A 23,623-nucleotide genomic window follows, 5' to 3' on the forward strand; every position below is an offset into this window, starting at 1 on the left:
TTTTCTAAGTGCTGGAGTTTGGAAGCACTCGTCGTATGTCACTGAACGGCCCTGCGTACCACCTGTTTCGAATTTGCACATAATGCAGGAGGCAGCAGCGCGACCCGTAAAAAAAAAACGAGTGCTTCCAAACTCCAATACACAGAAAAAGAATCACATGCACAGAATGTCTTGACAGAAAGTAGCTCATAACATGTCTACGGTGGATTTTTTTGAAACAAAAGCTCGGCAGATTGAAAGAGGATAATTCAAGCTTGGCCTAGAGCTGCAATGATGGTGAGTTGGTGTCGTTTAATACAAGCATATCGCAAATGCAAATTGGATGAGTAGGGAGTCAATGGAGGGTATTGCAACTCTATTTTCATCCCATTATTAAAAAATATAAGGCTAAGTATGCAGTATTTAGAGTGATTACAGTGATTTAAAAAAAATCACTGGCACATATTTAGTGGATGAATGGACTGACTTCCACTCTCTAGGAATAAATAACATGAATGTTAAACAAAAAATATATATAAAAAAATATATAGGGGAGAACGGGGTAAGATGAGCCAGCGGATAAGTTGAACCACCCCCTTTATCTAAAAAACTAAAAAACTGTGTTGCCATGTGACCTTAAATCTAGTAAGCATCCATCATTTACACCTGGCTGTGAAGTTGGGAAGCACATTGGGAAAGTAGAAAACAATATTTTACACAAAAAACAGTTTTTTGTCAGTAAAGTAAAATGTTGACAATTCATGTAAAATGACTGCTATACAAAGGTCTAAAATGTAATATCATACACGTTGATGATTTGCCAATGGATAGAACCATATGAATCATTTAGCAAATATACATTGTCTGAAGTAGCTTATTCTAGTCATTGTTTTCTAAAATGGTTGCTGGGGTAAAATGAACCAATGTCCGGGGGTAAATTGAGTCAATGGAAATCACTATTCATATTTTTTGTATTAAGTATTTGCTACTCAAATTATACTGAATGACCTTTTAATTGCATGTACATACTCATTTAAGAGAAGTTTGCAATATTGTATTAACAATATTGCAAATATAAGGTTCTGAATAACAAACTTGATTTAATTGTCTTAATATTGTTTAAATAATAAATAAACAAATAAATAAGACTGTTATTATATTATTATCGATAAGTGAATACATTATCTGTTCAAATTTAAGCTTTTAACATTAAAATATCATGTGGTTCAACTTACCCCTCGACTTGGATCAACTTTCCCCTTACCTGGGGCAAATTGAGCCACATGACCACTTTTTTTAAAAAGGTCATATTTTCATGGCCCTTTGTCATAGATGCTTACTCATCATTTCAATTGATAGAAGACATCCTGAAATATGGGTAGATCATTCGATTTTACTGCCATCTCATTTTGCCTTGCTTCCAGGACAACTTAAGCAAAAAGTGGTTCATCTTACCCCGTTCGCCCCTAATAATAATTCCAGTTCCAGCCATAGGAGCAATGTTTGGAACTATAGCCCATAGGCACCCGCATTGATGCCGCGATGGCTGAGGGGACAAAGCTCCTACTGAAACAAACCTTTTTCCATGGTAAGGTTCTGTATCTTTGTCCTGATGGCATGATGTTGAAAAAGCGATACAGGGGATGATCAGTGCCACGTGATATTGAGAGTGCTAGCAGTGTGATGGCCTTATTGTTCATATCAGAAAGTGCTGATGGCAATGGCAAATGGCAAGTGTTGTTGCACGGGTAGACAACCTAGTGCACGTGTGCCAACACTGGCACAGGGGGAGGGTTATCACTGGCACACTGGCATTGTTTCCTTTTTGAAAATTGTCTCACAAGCTACATTGGATCTCAGATAACCAGTTTGACACCCCTGCACTAGAGACATTTCCTTAGCTTAACGTCATGCCCAGGACACTCTATAGTCCTGTGTTATTTCTCTTTCGATACTTACATTATATTAACCCAAACCCATTAATCAATTACTGTCTGGTATTATGACATTTGCTGTCCACAAGGGGGAAGCAACGACACATCATTAAAATGGATCACGGTGCTGTAGGACAGTAGAAGTCATATAGGAACATCATAAATCAGGGCTATTCAACTGGCAGCCCACGTGCCAAATGCGGCAAGTGGGGCGCCCCCCTTGTGGCCCCTGGATCTTTTTTATTTATTTGTTTAGCGCTAATGAAAGTTACAGGTATGGTGTGTGCGATTGAGATTATCATAATGACAGTAACCCTTAATCATATTCCATCATTCAAGGGCTTTTGGAGAGAAATTAGACAGACAGACAGACAGACAGACAGACAGACAGTGTGTGTGTGTGTGTGTGTGTGTGTGTGTGTGTGTGTGTGTGTAAACTGTCAAATAAGTCTACATCAATTCTAAGTATGTATAAATCTTTGTGTTTGAGCACAAAATGCATTTTGAGAACCCACACATTCTCCGTGCAAAGCGTGCACACTGTGCGGCCCCCCAGTGGCCCCCAGTCTAATCTAATTGAATAGGCATGTCATAAATGATTATAGTTGTAGCCTACAACTTGTATTGCAAAATGACATATTTTTTAAATACAAAAATTACAAAAAATATTGTTATAGGCCTAACATTTTTAAACATGTAGACATTTTTAAATCTCAACTCAAGACTCACCTCTTCACTTTTAGTTGAGTTTTAATATCTGCGTTCCTACTCTGTCCTGACTGATTTGCTGCATGTTGTGTTTTTATTTTTAAGGGACCAAGAAGTCACGAAGTGACTTTGGTCACTTATTGCTTTTGTGTATATTTTTCTTCTCCTTCTTCTTCTTCTCCTCCTCCTCCTTCTTCCACCAAAAATAGCTGTTCTGGCTGAACCATGCAGTCGGTTTTCGCGAAACGCGGTAATCTGGTAGAGGGCCATGCCAAACGGTGACTATGCGAAGCCCATGGCGATTGGCCAAATGGTGGCGCTATAGCGCTCAATTGAAAATGCAAACTTTGAACGTGCATATCTCATGAACCGTTTGACCGTCGGCAATGACACTTTGATACACATATGTGTCTCCTCATGCCGAACAACTTTCGTGTTCTGACTTTTGACCTCTGACCTTTAGATCACCCGCCATTTTGAATTATATGAAAAACGGTTAAAATGTATCTGCTCCCAGGTTCTTTGATCAAAATGCACGAAAACTTCTAGACGTGAACTTTGGACCTATACAGACAAATAATCTTAGCACATTTTTGTTAAGTGAAAAAATGAAGTTTTTATGAGCCAATGAAAATTGCTGTTTTGTGAGACTACTTCTTCTGCACCTAATACCTACATGAAGCGTCATTTGCTTATTACACTTTACAGTATGGTAGAGGGTCATGCCAAATAGCACTGAAAGCAGTCTTACTCTAATTGGCCAAAGGGGGGCGCTATAGCAATTTTTTGAAAATGAAACCTTTGAACAGGCTTAACGCCAGAAAATCAACGCTTGGCCAATCACAGAGACCCACGAGCATTGTCTGAACTGGGCAGAACGGGATCGACTGCAGTTAGAGCCACACCTTGGATGAACCTGGCTGTAACCTACTGTAGTCTGTAGCCTACCATAACGTTATTGAACATAATCTGAATGAAAGATGCTAATGTATAAAAGTATACAACGCTAAAATTGACATGAGATAAAGGCATTAGGCCTGCCGCCTACTACCTAATTTTTCAATCCACTATAGGCTACTTGTCCATGATGCGTGTTGCCTACTGTAGTCTGTAGCCTACCATAACGTTATTGAACATAATCTGAATGAAAGATGCTAATGTATAAAAGTATACAACGCTAAAATTGACGTGAGATAAAGGCATTAGGCCTGCCGCCTACTACCTAATTTTTCAATCCACTATAGGCTACTTGTCCATGATGCGCTCTCTCTCTCGCTCACTCCTTGTAACGACAGAACAGGAAGACGCAGCAGCCCAGCCGATTCGACTGTTATCTCTGTATTGAATAGGCGAAATCATCCGTTATCAGCACCTTCAAATAGGGCCAATATGGCCATACTGGCATACTCACCCTTGGCTGAACATAGCCTGGTCAAGGTTTCCCCCTGGTGGACGTGTCATTTCCAACTATTATCGGCGAATGGAAACTAGGGGCTACTATACTATTCTCTGCCTATCGGGACGTAACTCGGACGGCGCTGAGTCGGGTCTGGTGGCCGTCGCAACGCTCGGCATGGCGCCTCGCTCGGCGGTGCATCACGTGGCTCAAGGCCTTGGCTGACAACACCAATTGAAAGTAGAGTTCCCACGGATTATGGCGATTTTTTAATTTTAAGAATCGCTTAAGAAATGAGCGACATATGCCTTATAGTAAAATGTCAGTGCAGGTCTTGGCTACCTAGTGTGCGCTCCGCGACGGCACACCTATAGATTTTCATTCATTTTTCAGATCATTGTCATCAGTCATTGCAGTGCAAACTATTAATATAGCCTATATTAACTTCATAGGCTATTATTGATGTGAGTTGTTGAAAACATTATTGCATATAATGCTTGACTTGTCTTGTAGCCTATATACAGTAGGCTATATAATGCCAGCTGGTAACACTATAAATCATATACTTCTGATACATAACCTTATCAAAGCACAGTCATCAATGTCATTGCAGAAGAGCCTGCTCTTGACTTTACTGTCCAGTGTCCATTCATGGGTTCTTTCAGACATGTTCATTGCGTATTTATTCCCCAGGTGTTTTCTTTTAACCGCCATCAGTCGGCAATTTTATCATTTATTACCTTTAGCTGTTATTATGAAACCATCATTAAGCATTGTAATCATATTGTGTATATGTTACATCTTGATTGTGTTGTGTAAAGCAATATGACATTCTCTTTATTTAAGACTAAAGGCAACCCTTGACTGTAGGAAACAATGAATAAAATATAGCCACATAACACATCAATCATGACTTATAGGTTTCCTCGTCATTCTCAAATAGACTACTATTAATATTAATAATGCAACGATACCAGAAGTCCATTAACGTAATCAAAGCGATGCAATGACAACAAAAAGACTAAAACTAATCGCCTCCACGTTGCAATGAACATTGAACAGCCAACTCAACCGATTGTCTTGGACGTGTGGGTCACGTTAAAAACACAAAGATCATGACATGCTAGAGAATGACAAAAGAACAAGCTGACAGATCAAACTTTATTTGTATTTCTTTTATTTGCCTTCTCTGTTGCTGCGGGAGGCGGGTCGTTTTTCTCTAACCGGCTTTGTTGTGATTGCCTTTTGGCGAGGCTGCAGCTGGCTGCTATTGGTCCACTCCGACAGGCTGTTTGTTGATTGGCTGATTCTCAGTGCAGGTATTCTCGGTCCCACCGAAAATCCAGGACCGCGATTGGCCGCCCAAGCTCGACAAAGAAGTTACAGCAGGCGCCGCTGAAAATGTTTAGTGCAAATCTGCACTTATCTCATTAAATGTCCCCTTTGAAATCCTCAGGAATTAAATCCATCCCCAGGACTATTAAATAAACCCTGAATTAACTTGTCTCCATATTTCAACTTTTTATGTATTCACGTGAATGTATTGATCTACTTAAGGAGAATTCCATGCTAGAAGGCTTTTTTACCTTTCTTTGTAGTCGTTACGTCCCCACCAAAGAGGTCCAGGTGTTTTTTTTGCAAAAACTCCTAATTGGTTATTTCCCCTACCATAAGCCCTCAATGAATTGCATTGAATGGAATGGGAATTGAATGGATCTATGGGGTGTTGTGCTAATTCGCTTATTTCCATCGAAATAAGTAGTAAAGTGTGCCGCTTGGGATATTATTTGCATTATGAAGAGAGGATATATACAAAACAATTATAATTTTGAGCGATGGAAATAAGCTTATTAGCACAACACCCCATAGCCCCATTCGATTCAATGCAATTCATTTAGGGCTTATGGTAGGGGAGATAGCCAATAAGGAGCTTTTGCACAAAATAACACCTGGACCTCTTTGGTGGGGACGTAACAACTACAAAGAAAGGTAAGAAAGCCTTTTAGTATGGAATTCTCCTTTAATACAAGAGTGTCACATAAAAGCAAAAATGTTATCCACTAAGTTTTTTAAATTGGTTTGGAAACTTAAAATGTTATTTTTCAAAACCTTGGCACACTCTGTATCGTGATATGTATCGATCGTGAGGTTGTTGCCAATACCCATCACTAACCGACAATATGCCACCCCCGACCTATTACATGGATTTTCCACTGCATGGGCTCTCGTGTCTTTTTAGATTACTTTTGTCACCAAAGCCTTTTCTACAAACTGAACAAGTAAATGGCCTTTCCCCTGTATGAGTCCACATGTGTTTTTTTAGATCACCATTTTGAGTAAAGCCTTTGCTACACACTTTACAAGTAAACGGCTTTTCCCCTGTATGAGTCCTCATGTGTCTTTTTAGATAAGACAAGTGAGTAAAGCATTTTCTACAAATTGAACAAGTAAATGGTTTTTCCACTGAATGAGTTAGCAACTGATCTACACTGGTTGTATGAGTCCTCATGTGATTTTTTAGAGCACTAGTTTGACTAAAGCCTCGGCTACAAACTTTACAAGTAAATGGCTTTTCACCTGTATGAGTCATCATGTGTCTTTTTAGATCAGAAGTTTGACAAAGGCCTTTTTTACAAACTGAACAAGTACATGTTTTTTCCCCTATATGAGTCTTCATGTGTCTTTTTAGATACCACAAGTGAATAAAGCCTTTTCTACAAATTGAACAAGTAAATGGTTTTTCCCCTGAATGAGTTTGCATGTGCATCTTCAGATTTCCCTTGTGATTAAACGTTTTACAACACACTGCACAACTAAAACTTGTCCTCCCTGTGTGACTCTTGAGTTTCTTTCGATGGTTTCAGGTCCCGGGACATCTTGTTGCTCAAAGACAATCTCTGTCCTTCCACATGTGTCTTGTGTGACTTCAGTGTGTTTAAAGGTGACTGATCTACACTGGGCTGACACTCATCACTGTCTTCAGTGATGAGTGTCAATTCAGAACAGTGTAAAGAGAGGAGCTGGTCATCACTAGCTGGTTGTGATGTTCCACAGTCCTCTACATCAGCTTGTGTTTTCATGTGTTCAATTGAGGTGCTGTCTACAGGCTCTGTGCCTCTGTTCTCACCATCATCATCTTCAATTTTCACTGCTAGTAATGTCAGCATTGGCCTATCAACCTCTTCTGGTCTTTGAAGTAGCTCCTCCTGCTCATCATTAATGTGTGGAAGCTCTGGTTCCTCCTGGACCAAAGTGGAGCTCCTCTCCTCTTCAGAGGAAACCTCCTCTTTACACACAGGGAGGTGAAGGACATCTAGGGAAAACACAGGGAGGTGCAGGGAGTCTAGGAAAAGATACAATCAGAAACGGTAAAGGTTTGAACTTTGCATGTTTTTCATGCAGTGTTTCCTCTGTTAACCCATTTAGACCGTGTGGAGACGTCATAGCTAATCCATCGGTTGGCCTCTCCTTCTGCAACATAGGCGTTCACTTCCCTGTTTACCGCTCAGAAAGAAAGGCTCGTAGCGCGTAATCTAGGGAGCTCTCCGTGGTTTTGACCAGATGGATATACTAAGCTCTTCATTTCTGACTTCAACATGCCTCTCGTTTAAAATATGAACGCGAGGGATTATCGAGCGACTTTATCGTAATCATAGCGAGGTAAGCAAGCAACATTATGCCTCCCGGTTTTTGTACGGAACGGAAGGAGGGGGGGGGGAGCTGCTATTTTGAAAGAAATCCTGGCGCTGATTGTGTAAAATGAAAAGCTAGAAAAGCTAACCAAAGTATTCACATTTAAAAGAGCTCGGCTGTATTTATTGCACTCTAAATTCCCTAATGAATGATGTAAACACTGATGGACCAGATTACTGAGGTTTTAACTGAACCCTAGTCAGATTCATGGTACATTCAGATTGATCCAGGAGTCAACACATCGATGCAAATCACATTGTTAATGTTAAAACCGATTACCGATTCATCTGTTCATCTTTACATCCTTAGTACTGACACACTTTCATCTGTACATCCTTAGTACTGACACTTTCACCGCTGATGATAGCTCCACAAGAGATCATAATACAAAAATACAAATTTCTGACGTATCTTAAGGCACACCCCTTCAGACTCCGCTTGACGACGACCATGCAGTCTTATGCAGAGGTTAAAATGTAATTTAGATAGCATGTTATTTAGACAGATGCTAGGTTAATTTCATGACCTGGCATCCTTGTCTAGTTTCAATGTACAGATTATTTATTGTGTGATATTATAGTGTTTAGACTGATGCTAGGTTCATGGTTTACTACAGTATGATCCTAGATCACTGAGACACTACACTGTCTCTATACATTTGATGAATGTGCTTACCTTGCTTACTGTAAGTTGCTAAATGCCTAAATAGTAAAAAGCAAAGTGCTTGAAACTTACTGAGATCTATGTGTTCTTCAGGTTCCTGTTTAAGGTGGTCTTCAGGTTCCTGTTTAATAGAAACAGTGGTGTCTGGAGGACTGATCTTCACCTGCAGACTGGACTCCACACACTGGTCTGGAATGAAGGAATACAATAAGGACTTTAACAATGAGGATTTTGATGTGACCTGGATAAGGACTTTATATGACGTGTCGTGGCCATTTACAGACGTGTCGATCTATTTTACTCTTTTACTTTTTCAATCAGTTGACAGGAGAGCTCACACATGTGTGAAACGAGTGGTGCATAACTGTGGTGTTCCCCGGAACTTCCAGACCCACAGGAACGCGCCCATGTTGGCGTTCCGGTTCCGGCGAGCCCCCCTGTGTCCGAAACGGTCTAGAAATGACAGAGTTAATGTGTGGTGATCCCCGGGGTCCCTCTACTGTACTGTCACACGCAAAATCATATATACAGTTAATATGCGACACTTGGTGGTGAAAACCAACCAAATGCTATTGCTTGGACGGACCCAGCCAGCCAGGGACCCAGGGACACACAAAGCTCCGCAATGGAGTGGTTGCAACACTCAAAACTAAATAAATGTGTTAATCCGTACGCTACAGCAGTAGGATGGCACTCTTCACTAGCCTCGCGTAGCCAGACGAATCTGCCATTGCAAAAATACAAATAAAGAAATAAAATCCATGCAGTGGTATTGTCTGCAAGGCGAAATGTCTATTCATAGTCCAGTTTTCGGTGAAGAGGTGACCACCAAAAACTACATGAAGTCACACCACGGTTTTCACCGCTCACACAACACATCTCTCTGTTTTTACTAAATACCGTTTCGGTGGTCACCTCTTCACCGAAAACTGGACTATGAATAGGCCTCAACTCTTCACAGCCCAAAATAGTGAGCGGTTATTTTCACATAGGATTCTGTAGTCAACGCGGTCAGCTGCTCTTGTGCAATGCATGTCACTCGTCGTGTGCGCTGTTTGGTTTACTCCCTGACTTCCTGCTTGCCATAGTGTGTGCAGAGTTGACGGACAAGGTGATCGAGGGGAAAGGCTTCCGTGAGCCTATGGCACTTCTCGAATCATCTGTGCACACTATGTGCAAGCAGGACGTAATAACCGCACACACGGCGAGAGACGTGCACTAGATTAGAGCAGCACAGAGACACACACACACACGTTCCCTCTACCATTTGGAAAAACATCTGATCTTTTTGAGTGGTGCAACCATAGATATATATAAACTCTAGATAGCTCACCCGCGCTGTTGGCCAATGGAGAGTGACGTCGTTACGTGGCGGCCATCTTACCTCGGGACACATAACATTGTGTCTATGGGGCATGTACTCTTAAATGACCATAACTTGCTCAATTTGCAACCAATTTTCAAACGGTTTGGTTTGTTATAAACGTCAGAGACGTCCGCATACTTATATGCTTTTATACGACGTTCATATAAAAAAATTAATTAAGCAGATAAGTGTCCTGAATCATAGCCACGTTGACAACGTTTGTAATAAACCAACCCGTTTGTAAATCCGTCAAGATTTGAGCGAGTTATGACTGTTTCTGTTTGAGCTGCCATTGAACATACTGTACTGTAGCCCCGAAGTAAGATGGCTGCCGGGTGAACGACGTCAGAAACTCCGCCTTGAGCCATCTAGTGTTTATATATATATATCTATGGGTGCAACCACTCCTATATAGTCCCCACAGGAATCCGCGGAGAAAAAGTCTTGATTCCGCGGAGAACATTCCTAATTCAGCGGAGATCAATCCTTGATTGCGCGTGTAAGAGCCATGAATTGGTTTGGTTATGTTGATTATACATTGGTCAATGAAATGAGTAGGCTGTCACTGGTGTTGATGTGGATGATTGACGGGCATAGGGGCGGACCCAAGGTTCCCATTAACATCACCTGTTCACCTGCTGTGGACACAGAGAGAGAGGGGGTGTGTGGGACGCCATACTTTTTGTTGACCACTTTACACCGCTTTATTTTATTTACGTTGATTCTGTGGTTACTTTTGCTTTATGTTTGAGCACCCTTATGAGTTTTTACACTGCTTTAACCCCTTAAACGCAGTCCTTGGACCCAGCGAATTTATTTTGTTTGCAGAGCGGAGCGCGTCTGACAATAAGTCCCATATGATCGCCTCTCAGCGACTTATAGTTTAATCCCCTGCAGTCGCTTACAGCGCGCCTTAGTTAATATTCCGCGGACATTAACTTATTTAACCTAAATCAAGTTATCAAGCTATTTTTTTTAATAAGTCAAATCTTTCATGAAATAGATACAATTAATTGTAATTATGGATGCGTCATAATATTCACATAATCGTTTTTGGGGATTGATTATAATTCATGTTTTAATTTGTTTTGGTTGCAAAGGTTGTCATTCATCTTGTCGCTCAAAGACAATCTCTATCCTTCCACAGTAACAGTAACTACAGTTTAGACTAGAGGATACTTAATGTGGGAGTAATATTTATTCTTTTCTGCTTTAGCATTGTCAATTTGTCATTGTCAAGATTCAGGACCTTAGAGTATATATGAATAGAGACGGCACCCGGAGGAAACCCTGAGGCGAAATGGACATAGTGGCCGAATCTGGTATTGCAGCGCTGGGCCAAACACATGAACGTGCTCGTCCGTTGACTATCTTTTTTGTTTTTTTAGCAACTTAATGCACTTAATGCAAGTGGATGGGAGGAAAAATCCGGTGCCGTCTCTATTACTATATACTCCAAGTCTAAGGTCAGGACATGGATTGAGTTTCAGTAGGAACCATTTACACAGATTCCGTTTCAGAAGGAACCTATTAGAGGGCGCGCGTTTCGGTCCGTGAATTATTTATGCCGCCTTTGAGTCAGGACATAAATAAATAGTGTTGTCAGACACCTCACCATGTACAAATCCTTATTATAGTACTACTGGTAGTAATAAGTAACTTTGTCATGTTATACGGACGCTCCGCGACCAGTTTTTTCTCCCGGAATTTTCCCCAGTAGAAAATTCCGGGAGTAAAAACGGGGGCATCCGTCTATTCCACAGACATTCTACTATTCCGCGGATGGTCGAGAATTCCACAGACGGCTTTGAAATCAGTGGTAAAATCCGCGATCGCGGAATCGCAGATTCCTGTGGGTACTACCTATAGACAGCTATTTGTATCCCTGGCTGGCTGGCTGGCTGTGTCCGAGCACGAAAATGGCGTTTGGTTGGTTTTCACCACGGGTCAAGCTGGACCCCAGGTGAGCGAGTGGCCGAGATTTTGGGTATTGGAATTTAGCTTTACGGTTCAGCATTGGTGAACTATGACCCGGCAGTGATAGGCACTAGCCAAAGGGAGGACAGATACACCCTGTGTTCACTCAACTGGGCGGGGTTTCATTCAGTGATCCACCAGCACTCCAAATGCAAGGCAGACGATGCAGAGCAAAAACAACACATGCACTCGGATTTCAATCAATTTAAACCTCTTTATTTGTGGTGAATGGCCTGAATACGTAGCACTGTTTACCCCATCCGGATAGCTTAGGTTAAAACAAAAAAAAACACAAAAAAAATCAACAGGAAGTTATGCACAACTTTCACACAAGGGCTCAGGACACTGGAAACAGGTGGATACAGGGGGATTATACTGATGGCCATGCCCTCTGGTTCAGCTAAATATTTCCCCTTGCTGTATGAGTGCTCATGTGTCTTTTTAGAGTACACGACTGACCAAAGGCTTTGCTACAAACATTACAAGTGAAGGGCTTTTCTCCGGTATGAGTCCTCATGTGTGTTTTTAGAGTACACAACAGAGCAAAGGCTTTGCTACAAACTTTACAAGTGAAGGGCTTTTCTCCGGTATGAGTGCTCATGTGTATTTTTAGATAACCCAACTGACCAAAGGCTTTGCTACAAACTTTACAAGTGAAGGGCTTTTCTCCGGTATGAGTCTTCATGTGTCTTTTTAGAGTACTCAAGTCGAAATAGGCTTTGCTACAAACATTACAAGTGAAGGGCTTTTCTCCGGTATGGGTCCTCATGTGTGATTTTAGGTGACGGTTTTGCCTAAAGCCTTTTCTACAAACTTTACATGTAAAGGACTTTTCCCCTGTATGAGTCATCATGTGTGTTTTTAGAGTACTGAAGTCACCAAAGCCTTTCCTACAAACTTTACAAGTGAAGGGCTTTTCTCCTGTATGAGTCATCATGTGTGATTTTAGGTGACCCTTTCGCCTAAAGCCTTTTCTACAAACTTTACAAGTAAAGGACTTTTCTCCTGTATGAGTCATCATGTGTCTTTTTAGAACGCCATTGAAACGAAAGCCTTTGCTACAAACTGTACAAGATAAGGACTTTTTTCCTGTATGAGTCATCATGTGTCTTTTTAGACTTCCCTCATGATTAAACATTTTGCGTGACTTCAGTGTGTTTAAAGGTGACTGATCTACACTGGGCTGCCACTCATCACTGTCTTCAGTGATGTCAGATTCAGAACAGTGTGAAGAGAGGAGCTGCTCATCACTAGCTGGTTGTGATGTTCCACCGTCCTCTACATCAGCTTGTGTTTTCATGTGTTGAGTTGAGGTGCTGGCTACAGGCTCTGTGTCTCTGTTCTCACCATCATCATGTTCACTTTTCACTGCTAGTAATGTCAGCATTGGACTATCAACCTCTTCTGGTCTTTGAAGTAGCTCCTCCTGCTCATCTTTAATGTGTGGAGGCTCTGGTTCCTCCTGGACCAGACTGGAGCTCCTCTCCTCTTCAGAGGAAACCTCTTTACACACAGGGCGGTGCAGGACGTCTAGAGAAAATACAGGGAGGTGCAGGACGTCTAGGAAAAAGACACAATGAGAAACGGTAAAGATTTGATTTTATTTGTTACATGCAGTGTTTCCTGACTTTCCTCTGTTACATGAAAAGCTAGTGCACACAGTAGTGCTCAGGTGCAGCTCTCAACAATGGAAAATAAAGTATTCACATCGGTTAAAAAAGCTTGGCTGTTTTTATTGCGCTCTAAATTCCCTAATGAATGATGGAAACACTGATGGACCAGATTACTGATGTTTTAACTGAACCCTAGTCCGATTCATGGTACATTCAGATTGATCTAGTCCGATTCATGGTACATTCAGATTGATCTAGTCTGATTCATGGTACATTCAGATTGACCCAGGAGTCCACGCATCGATGCAAATCACATTGTTAATGTTAAAACCGATTACCGGTTCATCTTCACATCCTTAGTACCGACACACTTTCACCCCTGATGATAGCTCCACAAGAGATCAGAATAAAATACACATTTCTGCCATAACCCTTAGGCGCGATTCATACTCCTATTTTAGACCCGAATGGGGGGGAGGGGGGGGGGGGGGGGGGGGGGGTGATGCTAGGTTCATGGGTTACCTACAGTATGATCCTAGATCACTGAGACACTACACTGTCTCTATACATTTGATGAATGTGCTTACCTTGCTTACTGTAAGTTGATACTAGATCACTGAGACACTAGCCTGAGTTAATGTGTTAGGTTTCTGGTCTAGAGGGGCGGGTCGTGGCTGAGATTTGCGCACGCCCTGATTGGTTCAGGGCGGCCTGTCCATCAGCCCCGGCACCTCCTCTCCTCTCCCCCCCAGTGCAGCACTATGTCACATAATTTAGAGCGACGCCCACCCTGAAGGCCTGATTCCCACTCCTAAACCAGAGCGACCAATGCGTTCCCCCAGGCTTTAATTTTTTGCGCCGACGAAAATGAAAGCCTGGGTACCGAGGCTACTGAGACACTACACTGTCTCTATACATTTGATGAATGTTCTTACTTAAATTGCTCTGGATAAAGAGTGTCTGCTAAATGCCTAAATAGTAAAAAGTAAAGTGCTTTAAACTTACTGAGATCTATGTGGTCTTCAGGTTCCTGTTTAAGGTGGTCTTCAGGTTCCTGTTTAAGGTGGTCTTCAGGTTCCTGTTTAATGGAAACAGTGGTGGCTGGAGGACTGATCTTCACCTGCAGACTGGACTCCACACACTGGTCTGGAATGAAGGAATACAAACAATGAGGACTTTATATGATAAAGGACACGAATAATGGCTTCAATTAGGGATGTTAAACGACTCATATTGGGCGAGTCGACGTGTCGTGGCCATTTACAGACGTGTCAATCTATTTTACTTTTTCAATCAGTTGACAGGAGAGCACAACTGTGCATTGACTGCACTGGCCCCAATGTTAATACAAAATCACACCCGTGTGAACCGAGTGGTACAAAACTGTGTGGGGGTCCCCGGAACTTCCAGACCCACAGGAACGCGCTCAGGGTGGCAGGCCGGTTTCGGCGAGCCGCCCCACGTCCGAAACGGTCGAGAAATGACAGAGTTACTGTGTGGTGATCCCCGGGGGTCCCTCTACTGTACTGTACTGTCACACCCAAAATCATCATATATACAGTTAATATGTGACACTTGGTGGTGAAAACCAACCTAACGCTATTTCCGTGCTCGGACGGACCCAGCCAGCCAGCCACGGACCCAGGGACACACAAAGCTCCGCAATGGAGTGGGTGCAACACTCAAAACTAAATAAATGTGTTAATCCGTACGCTACAGCAGTAGTAGTAACATAATCTTCACTAGCCTCGCGTAGCCAGACGAACCTGCCATTGCAAAAAAAAATCCATGCAAAATCCATGCAGTGGTATTGTATGCGAGGCCAACTCTTCACAGCCCAGCCTTCAAAATAGTGAGCGGTTATTTTCACATAGGACTCTGTCGTCAACGCTGTCAGCTGCTCTTGTGCAATGCATGCCACTCGTCGTGTGCAAGGTTTTGTTTACTCCCTGTGTGCAGAGTTGACGGCCAAGGTGATCGAGGGGAAAGTCTTCCAGGAGCCTATGGCACTTCTCGAATCATCTTGGTCGTCATCTGTGTACACTATGTGCAAGCAGGAAGTAAAAACCATGCAGAACCGCGACGAGAGACATGTACGTGTCTAGATGTACTAGACTAGAGCAGTACAGAGACACACACTACGTTCCCTCTACCATTTGGAAAACATCTCATCTTTTTGTGCAACCACTCCTCCTATAGACAGCTGTGTGTCGCGCACACACACACACACACACACACACACACACACACACACACACACACACACACACACACACACACACACACACACACACACACACACACACACACACACACACACACACACACGGTCTGAGATGGAAAGTGATTTTAACATTTATAAACATATTAAATTTATGGCGGTCTGGATGTTCCGTGGACCCTCACACGGAGTTGCACCACTCACTTCACACGTTGTTTCTTATAATGTTTTTGAACAATACATCAAATATATATGTAATTATTTATAATAAAAAACCTTTTTGGGATTTTGATTTTTTTAAGTTGAGATGAGCATGAGTCAAAAATGGAAAATCTATATTCAATCTCTGTACTATCTTTGACTTGTTTAGCCATGGGTCGACAGGGATTAGTTTGGGTGGTCTGATCTCTGCCTCGATCCCCTCACGTCAAAACAGTTCTCAATGTTTACAAGTTGACTTGATGAGAAGACGTGTGGACATGGAACCAGAGAGAGGAAAAAACACCACGAGAGTGAATTGACGAGTGATCAGGCACACGTGTGTTCTCTCCTCAGTGAATAAATAGTGATCAGGTAAACGTGTGTTCTCTCAGTAAATGAATAGCAGTTATGTTGCACACAGATCATGATATGCATCCGTCTAGTAGTCGGCGTGTTGTTATCTCCCTAGCCGAGCTAGCATGGGAGCAGCGCATTGACTGTCAGAGATATCAATTAAATAAACGCTGCATGGCTTTTGGGCGTCAGCTGACAAAATAACATATCCTTCAACATTCCAAAACACATGGAGGCTCTCTACCTGTGCATGGAAGCACATCAAAAAACGGTTCAGACCAAGTCTGAAAGGGCAAAGTTGACGGCGGCTCAGCCTGCAGCGCACGCACCCACACACACAGCCAGTAGAGGGAGAAAAACAAATCACACGTGTGAAGTGATCACACATCATCACATTCCGGCCAATCACAATGGGCGTCCTCACTTTTCTGTACTCAATATGTACATTGCTCAGCCAATTAAATCACCGCTATTGGACCCGTACACACAGACACACAAAGCCGGGCATAAGAGGGGAGTGCCCCTCAAAAAACAGACATACAAGCTGGCTGTCAACTGCTTGTAGATCTGTTGTTGTGGGCACATAGAGGCACCCTGGAGACATCAACGCAAAATGAACCCGATAAATCCGTCATAGTGAATGCGTTCAGTTCACGCCATGAGTCTAGAACTGTCAATGTTGTTGTTGTGCGCTGTTTCCTTATTTATATCTGTCGCCACAGTGAGGCTGGAAAATGGTGACCGGAAATCTTGTTCTGAGCGAGTCTCCTCTCTGTACCCGTGGTGTGCACACACAGATCCGACACACCAAAGGTCCGACATGCTGAATCAACGGTCGGACCCAGCTTTGTGTGTCTGTGTGTACCCCATAGTGATGATTTGATTGGCTGAGCAATGTACGTATTGAGGATTAAAAAAGTCAGACCAGTCTGAAGTGAGTGGTGCAACAGCACCCCCTATTGGTACTCTAAACATCGGGACACAGGGACATAGTCACATAGGTTAGGACATAGGGACAAAGCTGTTCCTTGGAGTTGTTGCACCACTCCAAAAAGTGAGGACAGAAAAGTCCCTCCCCAACCCATCCTTAAACTATTTGGATTGGCATTGGACAATCGCTTTTTGGGGTGGGATTTAGTGAAGGGATAATTGTGAATCAGAATGTGATGATGTATGATGATAAGAGCACCCCTCACAAGTGTGATTTATTTTCTAAGTTTGCTTTGGTTGTGAAACGGATAGGAAAATAAGTCGTTGGCTTAGTGAGGGTCGCTCTTATCATCATACAGTAAGATCATTATACATTATATTCCGTGCTCAACCAATTAGTAAGAGCATTTTATATTTGACCAATCTGGGAACTAAATCGTTGCCAAGAAATGTCTTCACCAATGTGTTTCTAAAGGTGTCTAATATATACTAAAAGTTTGAAATTAAACTCCCGTGGGAAATTTGAGTTATTAGCATAATGTGACCATACCATTAACATCCTATATAAGGCAAAAAAGTCAAAATGTCATCATTCTTTAAGTAGCATGATATATGAAACTAGGGTTTTTTCATGATTCTGAATCCATTCCAAGCATTAGTTTTGCACTAAAAAACACTCATTGTGCTAAATTCGGCCATATCCATTTGCCCAAATGTGCTGACCTCATTACATTTGTGATGACGGCTATGGCTGTTTTCCTCCCAAGGAGTGTTTTTTGTGCAAAACGAATGCTTGGAATGGATTCAGAATCATGAAAACCCCCTAGTTTTATATGTCACATGCTACTTAAAAGGATCCCTGGCTAATAAGACAAATATGCCTTAAAATATTATACTTACCCTCTAAAATTAAAATAAAATAATAAAAACACCTTCAATATTTTATTTCTTTCATAAATAAAGAATTTTTCAGTCAATAGTGACTGCACCCGTCGCAAGTTGATGTCATATGTCCATGTGTGGTCTAGCCCTATGGAATTATAGAATGCAAATGCTAATAAAAAACAACTTAATACTTCCTAAAGTTAATATGAGCATCAAAGCAATATTTAAAATATGTTTTATTAGCACGTGCATTCCATATATTCCATAGGGCTGGAACACACATGAACATATGACATCATCAACTTGCGACAGGAGCAGTCCCTATTGAGTGAAAGATTTTGTTTTATGAAAGAAATAAAATATTTAAGGTGTTTTCATTTTATTTTTTCAGTAATAGAGGTCAAGTATAATGTTTTAAGACATGTCTCATTAGCCAGGGATCCTTTTAAAGAATGATGAAATTTGGACTTTGTTGCCTTATATAGGTGGTATGGTCATGGTCACATATTATGCTAATAACTCAAATTTCCCACGGGAGTTGAATTTCAAACTTTTAGTACATATTATTAGACACTTTTAGAAACATATTAGTGAAGACATTTCTTGGTAACGATTTAGTTCCCAGATTTTCATAGGTTTCTCTTACTAAATCACATCGTCACAAAAAAAAACTGAAAAATTACTCTGGTCGAGATGAGGGCCCATTTGCCAGACCCGGTCACAAATGTAATTCCGGTCAATCACTTTTGGGGTCGTCACTTTTATCTTCAATATGTACTTTGCTCAGCCAATCAAATCATCGCTATGGGGTGATCACCAATCATCAGCCAATGTTTGTGCTCACACAAACCCAGAAAGCTGGGCATAGCAGGGGCTAACACCCCTACAAATGTATGAATCCATGCAATGTTCTTTTATCACCAAAATAAACTACTACAAAACTATCTGCACACGATAATAAAAATCTATAATCGATAATAAAAATCTTAAATTGTATCATGATTATTACTGAGGAACTATTATATGAAGATAGGTTGAAAAGTGGTGAAGTGGTCCTTTAAGTCAGGTTCAATCAGACTAACTAGTAACTGGTAACTAACTAGTTACCAGTTACTAACTAGTCTGTTGCATTGTCGTCAACAAAAACACTGTCTGGCGTCATAATGTAGCTGACCTTACTCTTAATAGATTAGAACTAATGTGTTGGTGATTTAAAACAGTTGCAAACGTGTCTACTGCACCACACACACACACACACACACACACACACACACACACACACACACACACACACACACACACACACACGGCAGCGGTGGCCGAACGGATTGCGGAGCGGTCTTGATACCGGTGTTACATTTTGTCTTCAGACCCTGTCAACTCCAGACCGCGCCAACCGTCGCCGTAGAGACGGACCCACAACGGCAGATGTTGTTCACAGCGAAATAATGCGTAGCAGTCCGCGTCAATGCCTGTCTCTTCCCTTTATGTTAATCACAATTCCAAACACATAGCCTACCGATGTGATTCTTGTCTTAAGCGTCGGGCAGGCGTTGTGTGGACCTTAGCCAGGTTTTGTTGTTGTTGTTGACAGTCACGGGAAGAAGGGGTTGTCTGACTCTTCCTGTTTCTCAAATAATACATTAGCTTTTATAAATGATATTCTATTCGCCATTGGAGTACGAGTATGTGTCACGTACATTAACCATGTAGCCCAGCATGTACTGCGTGAAAATAAACGCATTGATGAATGAAGGAATAAATAAATGTTTCTGACGGGATTCAAACTTGTCCTGCTCTCAGCATAAGTTCTCCAGTCTGGAGCATAGTCCAATGTGCCATTCTATTCACAACGTTTAGTAACCGTAATCACATCATGGAGTATAGAACCAGCCATCAACGCACCAAACCTAGGTTAAGTTGAGACCTCAGTCACCACACTGGTTTACAACATAGCTGTTTATTACCGATGTGTTTCTAAAAGCATCTCTCACCATCATCACCTAAATTCACCTTATAGTCATTATGTTATACAGGCTACTTAGAAATTGTAAATATATGAAGCATAAAAGCATTATAGGTAGACAACAGTTTGTTATATGACCTCATTATCTCATAGATAACATAAAATGGAAACCCACATACATAGGCCTACATATAATTATCAACCAATTAATTAATTGATTGACATTTTTATTTCACAGTATGCAGACAGAGAACATTTCAAACGAAAGCCCAACTCAATACAAAAGCTGTTAAATGTGAGCTTTAACTAAATACATGAATAACAATGTACTCATGTTCTTTCAGATTGAATGCTCATCTTGTGAATTATGGTTTCACTGGGTGTGTGTAGGCAACTCCCAGCCTGCACATAAACCAGTGCATCTCCCTCAATCCACTCTCCACTGTTCTAGTTGGCCAGCCATCATTTTTATTTGATTTTAAAAACACTGCTCACTCCTCATGCATTGAGGTATGAGCTCAGTTCGGGGCTCTCCCCAGGTTGGCAGAGGGTAGCACCCAGGATTACATTTTAAGAAATTGGCACTGAGTGTAAAATAGAAAGAATAGAACGATGACCTGTCTTGTTGCTCTTGATGACCTGGGTGACCATGGATACTTCTGCAAAGGTTACAATTAAATTTAGATGGAATGCTATTTAGATACTATAGATTATTTGCTATCCTGGTTTACTGAGGCAACATTTGTTGTTGTTAAAGCTGCTAAATGCCTAAATCATTTAGTTCAACCCTACCTAAATCTATTATGGTGCCTTTATACACTGCCAACCAATGTCACATGCTCCATCAACATGGACAGCTCCATCAACATGGCTGTCCATGTTGATGGAGATAAAGGTAAGGTTACAAACCGATACAGTGGAGCAGACTGCAATGTATGACTGCGACCACTGTGACAACACTGTCCTTTAGTGTCCTGAGGTGGTCAGGAGCAATCTGACATCAGACAGTGTGTGCCCTTTTGTGGTCATTTTTGTTACACACTGTAGAACAGTGGGCAAGGCAAGAATGTTACTCTTGTGTATGTATGTGATGTGTCAAATAAAATAACTTAAATCATGTGGTTGGCTGATTTACTTGGCCTCTTGATGCTCTTTGTGTGTTGTCTGAGGTCATGTTATAAACAAACTGTCTAACTAACCTATAATGCTTCATATATTTACAATGTCTAAGTAGCCTGTATAACATAATGACTATGAGGTGAATTTAGGTGATGATGGTGAGAGATGCTTTTAGAAACAAATTGGTAATAAACAGCTATGTTGTAAACCAGTGTGGTGACTGAGGTCTCAACTTAACCTAGGTTTGGTGCGTTGATGGCTGGTTCTATACTCCATGATGTGATTACGGTTACTAAACGTTGTGAATAAAATGGCACATTGGACTATGCTCCAGACTGGAGAACTTATGCTGAGAGCAGGACAAGTTCGAATCCCGTCAGAAACATTTATTTATTCCTTCATTCATCAATGCGTTTATTTTCACGCACTACATGCTGGGCTACATGGTTAATGTACGTGACACATACTCATACTCCAATGGCGAATAGAATATAATTTATAAAAGCTAATGTATTATTTGAGAAACAGGAAGAGTCAGACAACCCCTTCTTCCCGTGACTGTCAACAACAACAAAACCTGGCTAAGGTCCACACAACGCCTGCCCGACGCTTAAGACAAGAATCACATTGGTAGGCTATGTGTTTGGAATTGTGATTAACATAAAGGGAAGAGACAGGCATTGACGCGGACTGCTACGCATTATTTCGCTGTGAACAACATCTGCCGTTGTGGGTCCGTCTCTACGGCGACGGTTGACGCGGTCTGGAGTTGACAGGGTCTGAAGACAAAATGTAACACCGGAAGGTCGCCAGTTCGAATCAGCGGTCCGACACGTTAAAATTACCACCGCTGAAGTGCCCTTGAACAAGGCATTGAACCACTACGATGAAATGTTCTATGAGCAGGGCCTGGCTGGAAACAAGTTCTTGAGCTTAGCCCAGATACCCTGGGTAAATATAGTAATCATTTCATTTCATTTCATTTCACACACACACACACACATGAATTCCTGTTCTGTCTATAGAAGTGTCTATTTGTACGTCTCTAAATGTTTTCTGTTGGAAACAAGTGTAATGCTTAATTGGGTCGTCCACTCACAGTTAACAGCCTTTGTATTGAGTTTGTGCTTGAAATGTACTGTAATTCTGCAAACTGTTAATAAATTCTTCAATCAATCAATCAAACACACACACACACACAACCCTAACCTGCTCGGCGTAGTCTGATGTGTGGCTGTAGCATCACGTCCAGCAGTTTGTTCTGTTTCTCCAGCAGAGTTTCTAGTGTCTCCATCTCTCTCTGGAAAAGGTTGCACATGAACTCTCCCACCGCGCTGAGGCGCTCCAACACAAACACTCTGGCATTAAGCGTCACACTACAAACATCAACACCACGCTGTTTGTCCAAAACACACAATATCTCCTCTCCCACCGACGTCATGTGTTCATTTATCTTCAGCCGTAGGCCTACAGACTCAATTTGACTCCTTTTACCTTTAGGAGACATTTTCACCAACTGTAATATAATAATGTGTAAATCTCTCGGTTACTACTGTAATATACTAATAATTTGTCAAATGTATCGAGGATCAGTCACAAACAAAGAGGTTCAACAACTTGTTCTCCCCTCGTCGATTCCGCCATCACGCCCGGCTGCAAATAAAAAAATACGCATTTACTTCCGGGTCAACGTGTTTACGAGCACGCGCAGCAAAGGATGCAGGCGCTGAGGCCTGTCGCCACCTGGTGGAGGAGGGGTGTAACTGTTACTGACTACAAGGATGGTGATTGATGATTGAAATTCTTTATAGGAATAATAACCCATTGATGTCCTTTTCGAGGAGGTCCTAAACACAATACAATGTATTCACTTTAACAACAAAAAAGAAAGGAAAGGAAAACATTTAGACAACAAGACAAACTACAAAAAAACAAATCAAAATCAACCAAACAATAATAAATAGCCTATACAAAGTAAACAGACAAAATACAAAGAACAAACAAAATGACAAAACATAAGTCAAGAAAGGATAGGGGATGGATAATTTGGAAACATCAGTCATGAATGTCATAGTATGCAGTATAGCTGCAATTTGCAACTCTAGATTTTTTTTAATAATGGGATGAAGCTAGAGTTGCAATACCCTCCATTGACTCCCTGCCTATCCAAATTGCGTTTGCGATTTGCTTGTATTAAACAACGTTAAACTCACCAACATTGCAGCTTTTGTTTCATAAAAATCCACCGTAGATGTTATGAGCTACTTTCTGTCAAAAATCACACCCGTGTGAAGTGAGTGGTGCAACTCCGCGTGGGGGTCCCCGGAAGTTCCAGACCCACAGGACCACGGCCAGGGTGCCGGCCCGGTTCCGGCGAGCCGTCTCACGTCCGAAACGGTAGAGAAATGAGAGTTGCCATGTGGGGGTCCCCGGGGAGTCCCGGGGGGGTCCCCGGAACATTCAGACCCCCAGGAATGCGCTCAGGGGGCCGGGCCGATTTCGGCGAGCCACACCACGTCCGAAACGGTTGAGAAAAGTTACCGTGTGTTACTGTGTTACCTATTGTACCCTCTACTGTACTGTACTGTACTGTCACTGTACTGTACTGGCACACCCAA

General features: G+C 41.7%; 1 protein-coding gene across 1 annotated transcript; it reads right to left on the reverse strand.

Annotated features, from left to right (window-relative positions):
* Positions 1-8,015: 8,015 nt before the first annotated feature.
* LOC306918079 (uncharacterized protein) lies at positions 8,016-22,640 on the reverse strand (the record flags this gene model as incomplete). Its single annotated transcript, XM_079530967.1, has 5 exons — positions 22,215-22,640; positions 14,335-14,475; positions 13,064-13,276; positions 8,446-8,562; positions 8,016-8,077 (listed from the first exon to the last, which is right to left on the reverse strand). The coding sequence occupies exons 1-5, from the start codon at positions 22,510-22,512 to the stop codon at positions 8,016-8,018; spliced, it is 831 nt and encodes a 276-aa protein (XP_079387093.1). The 5' UTR covers positions 22,513-22,640.
* Between the last annotated feature and the right edge of the window lie 983 nt (positions 22,641-23,623).

The sequence above is a fragment of the Electrona antarctica genome, assembly GCF_951216825.1.
Source record: "Electrona antarctica genome assembly, contig: scaffold_41, whole genome shotgun sequence".
Lineage (NCBI taxonomy): Eukaryota > Metazoa > Chordata > Actinopteri > Myctophiformes > Myctophidae > Electrona > Electrona antarctica.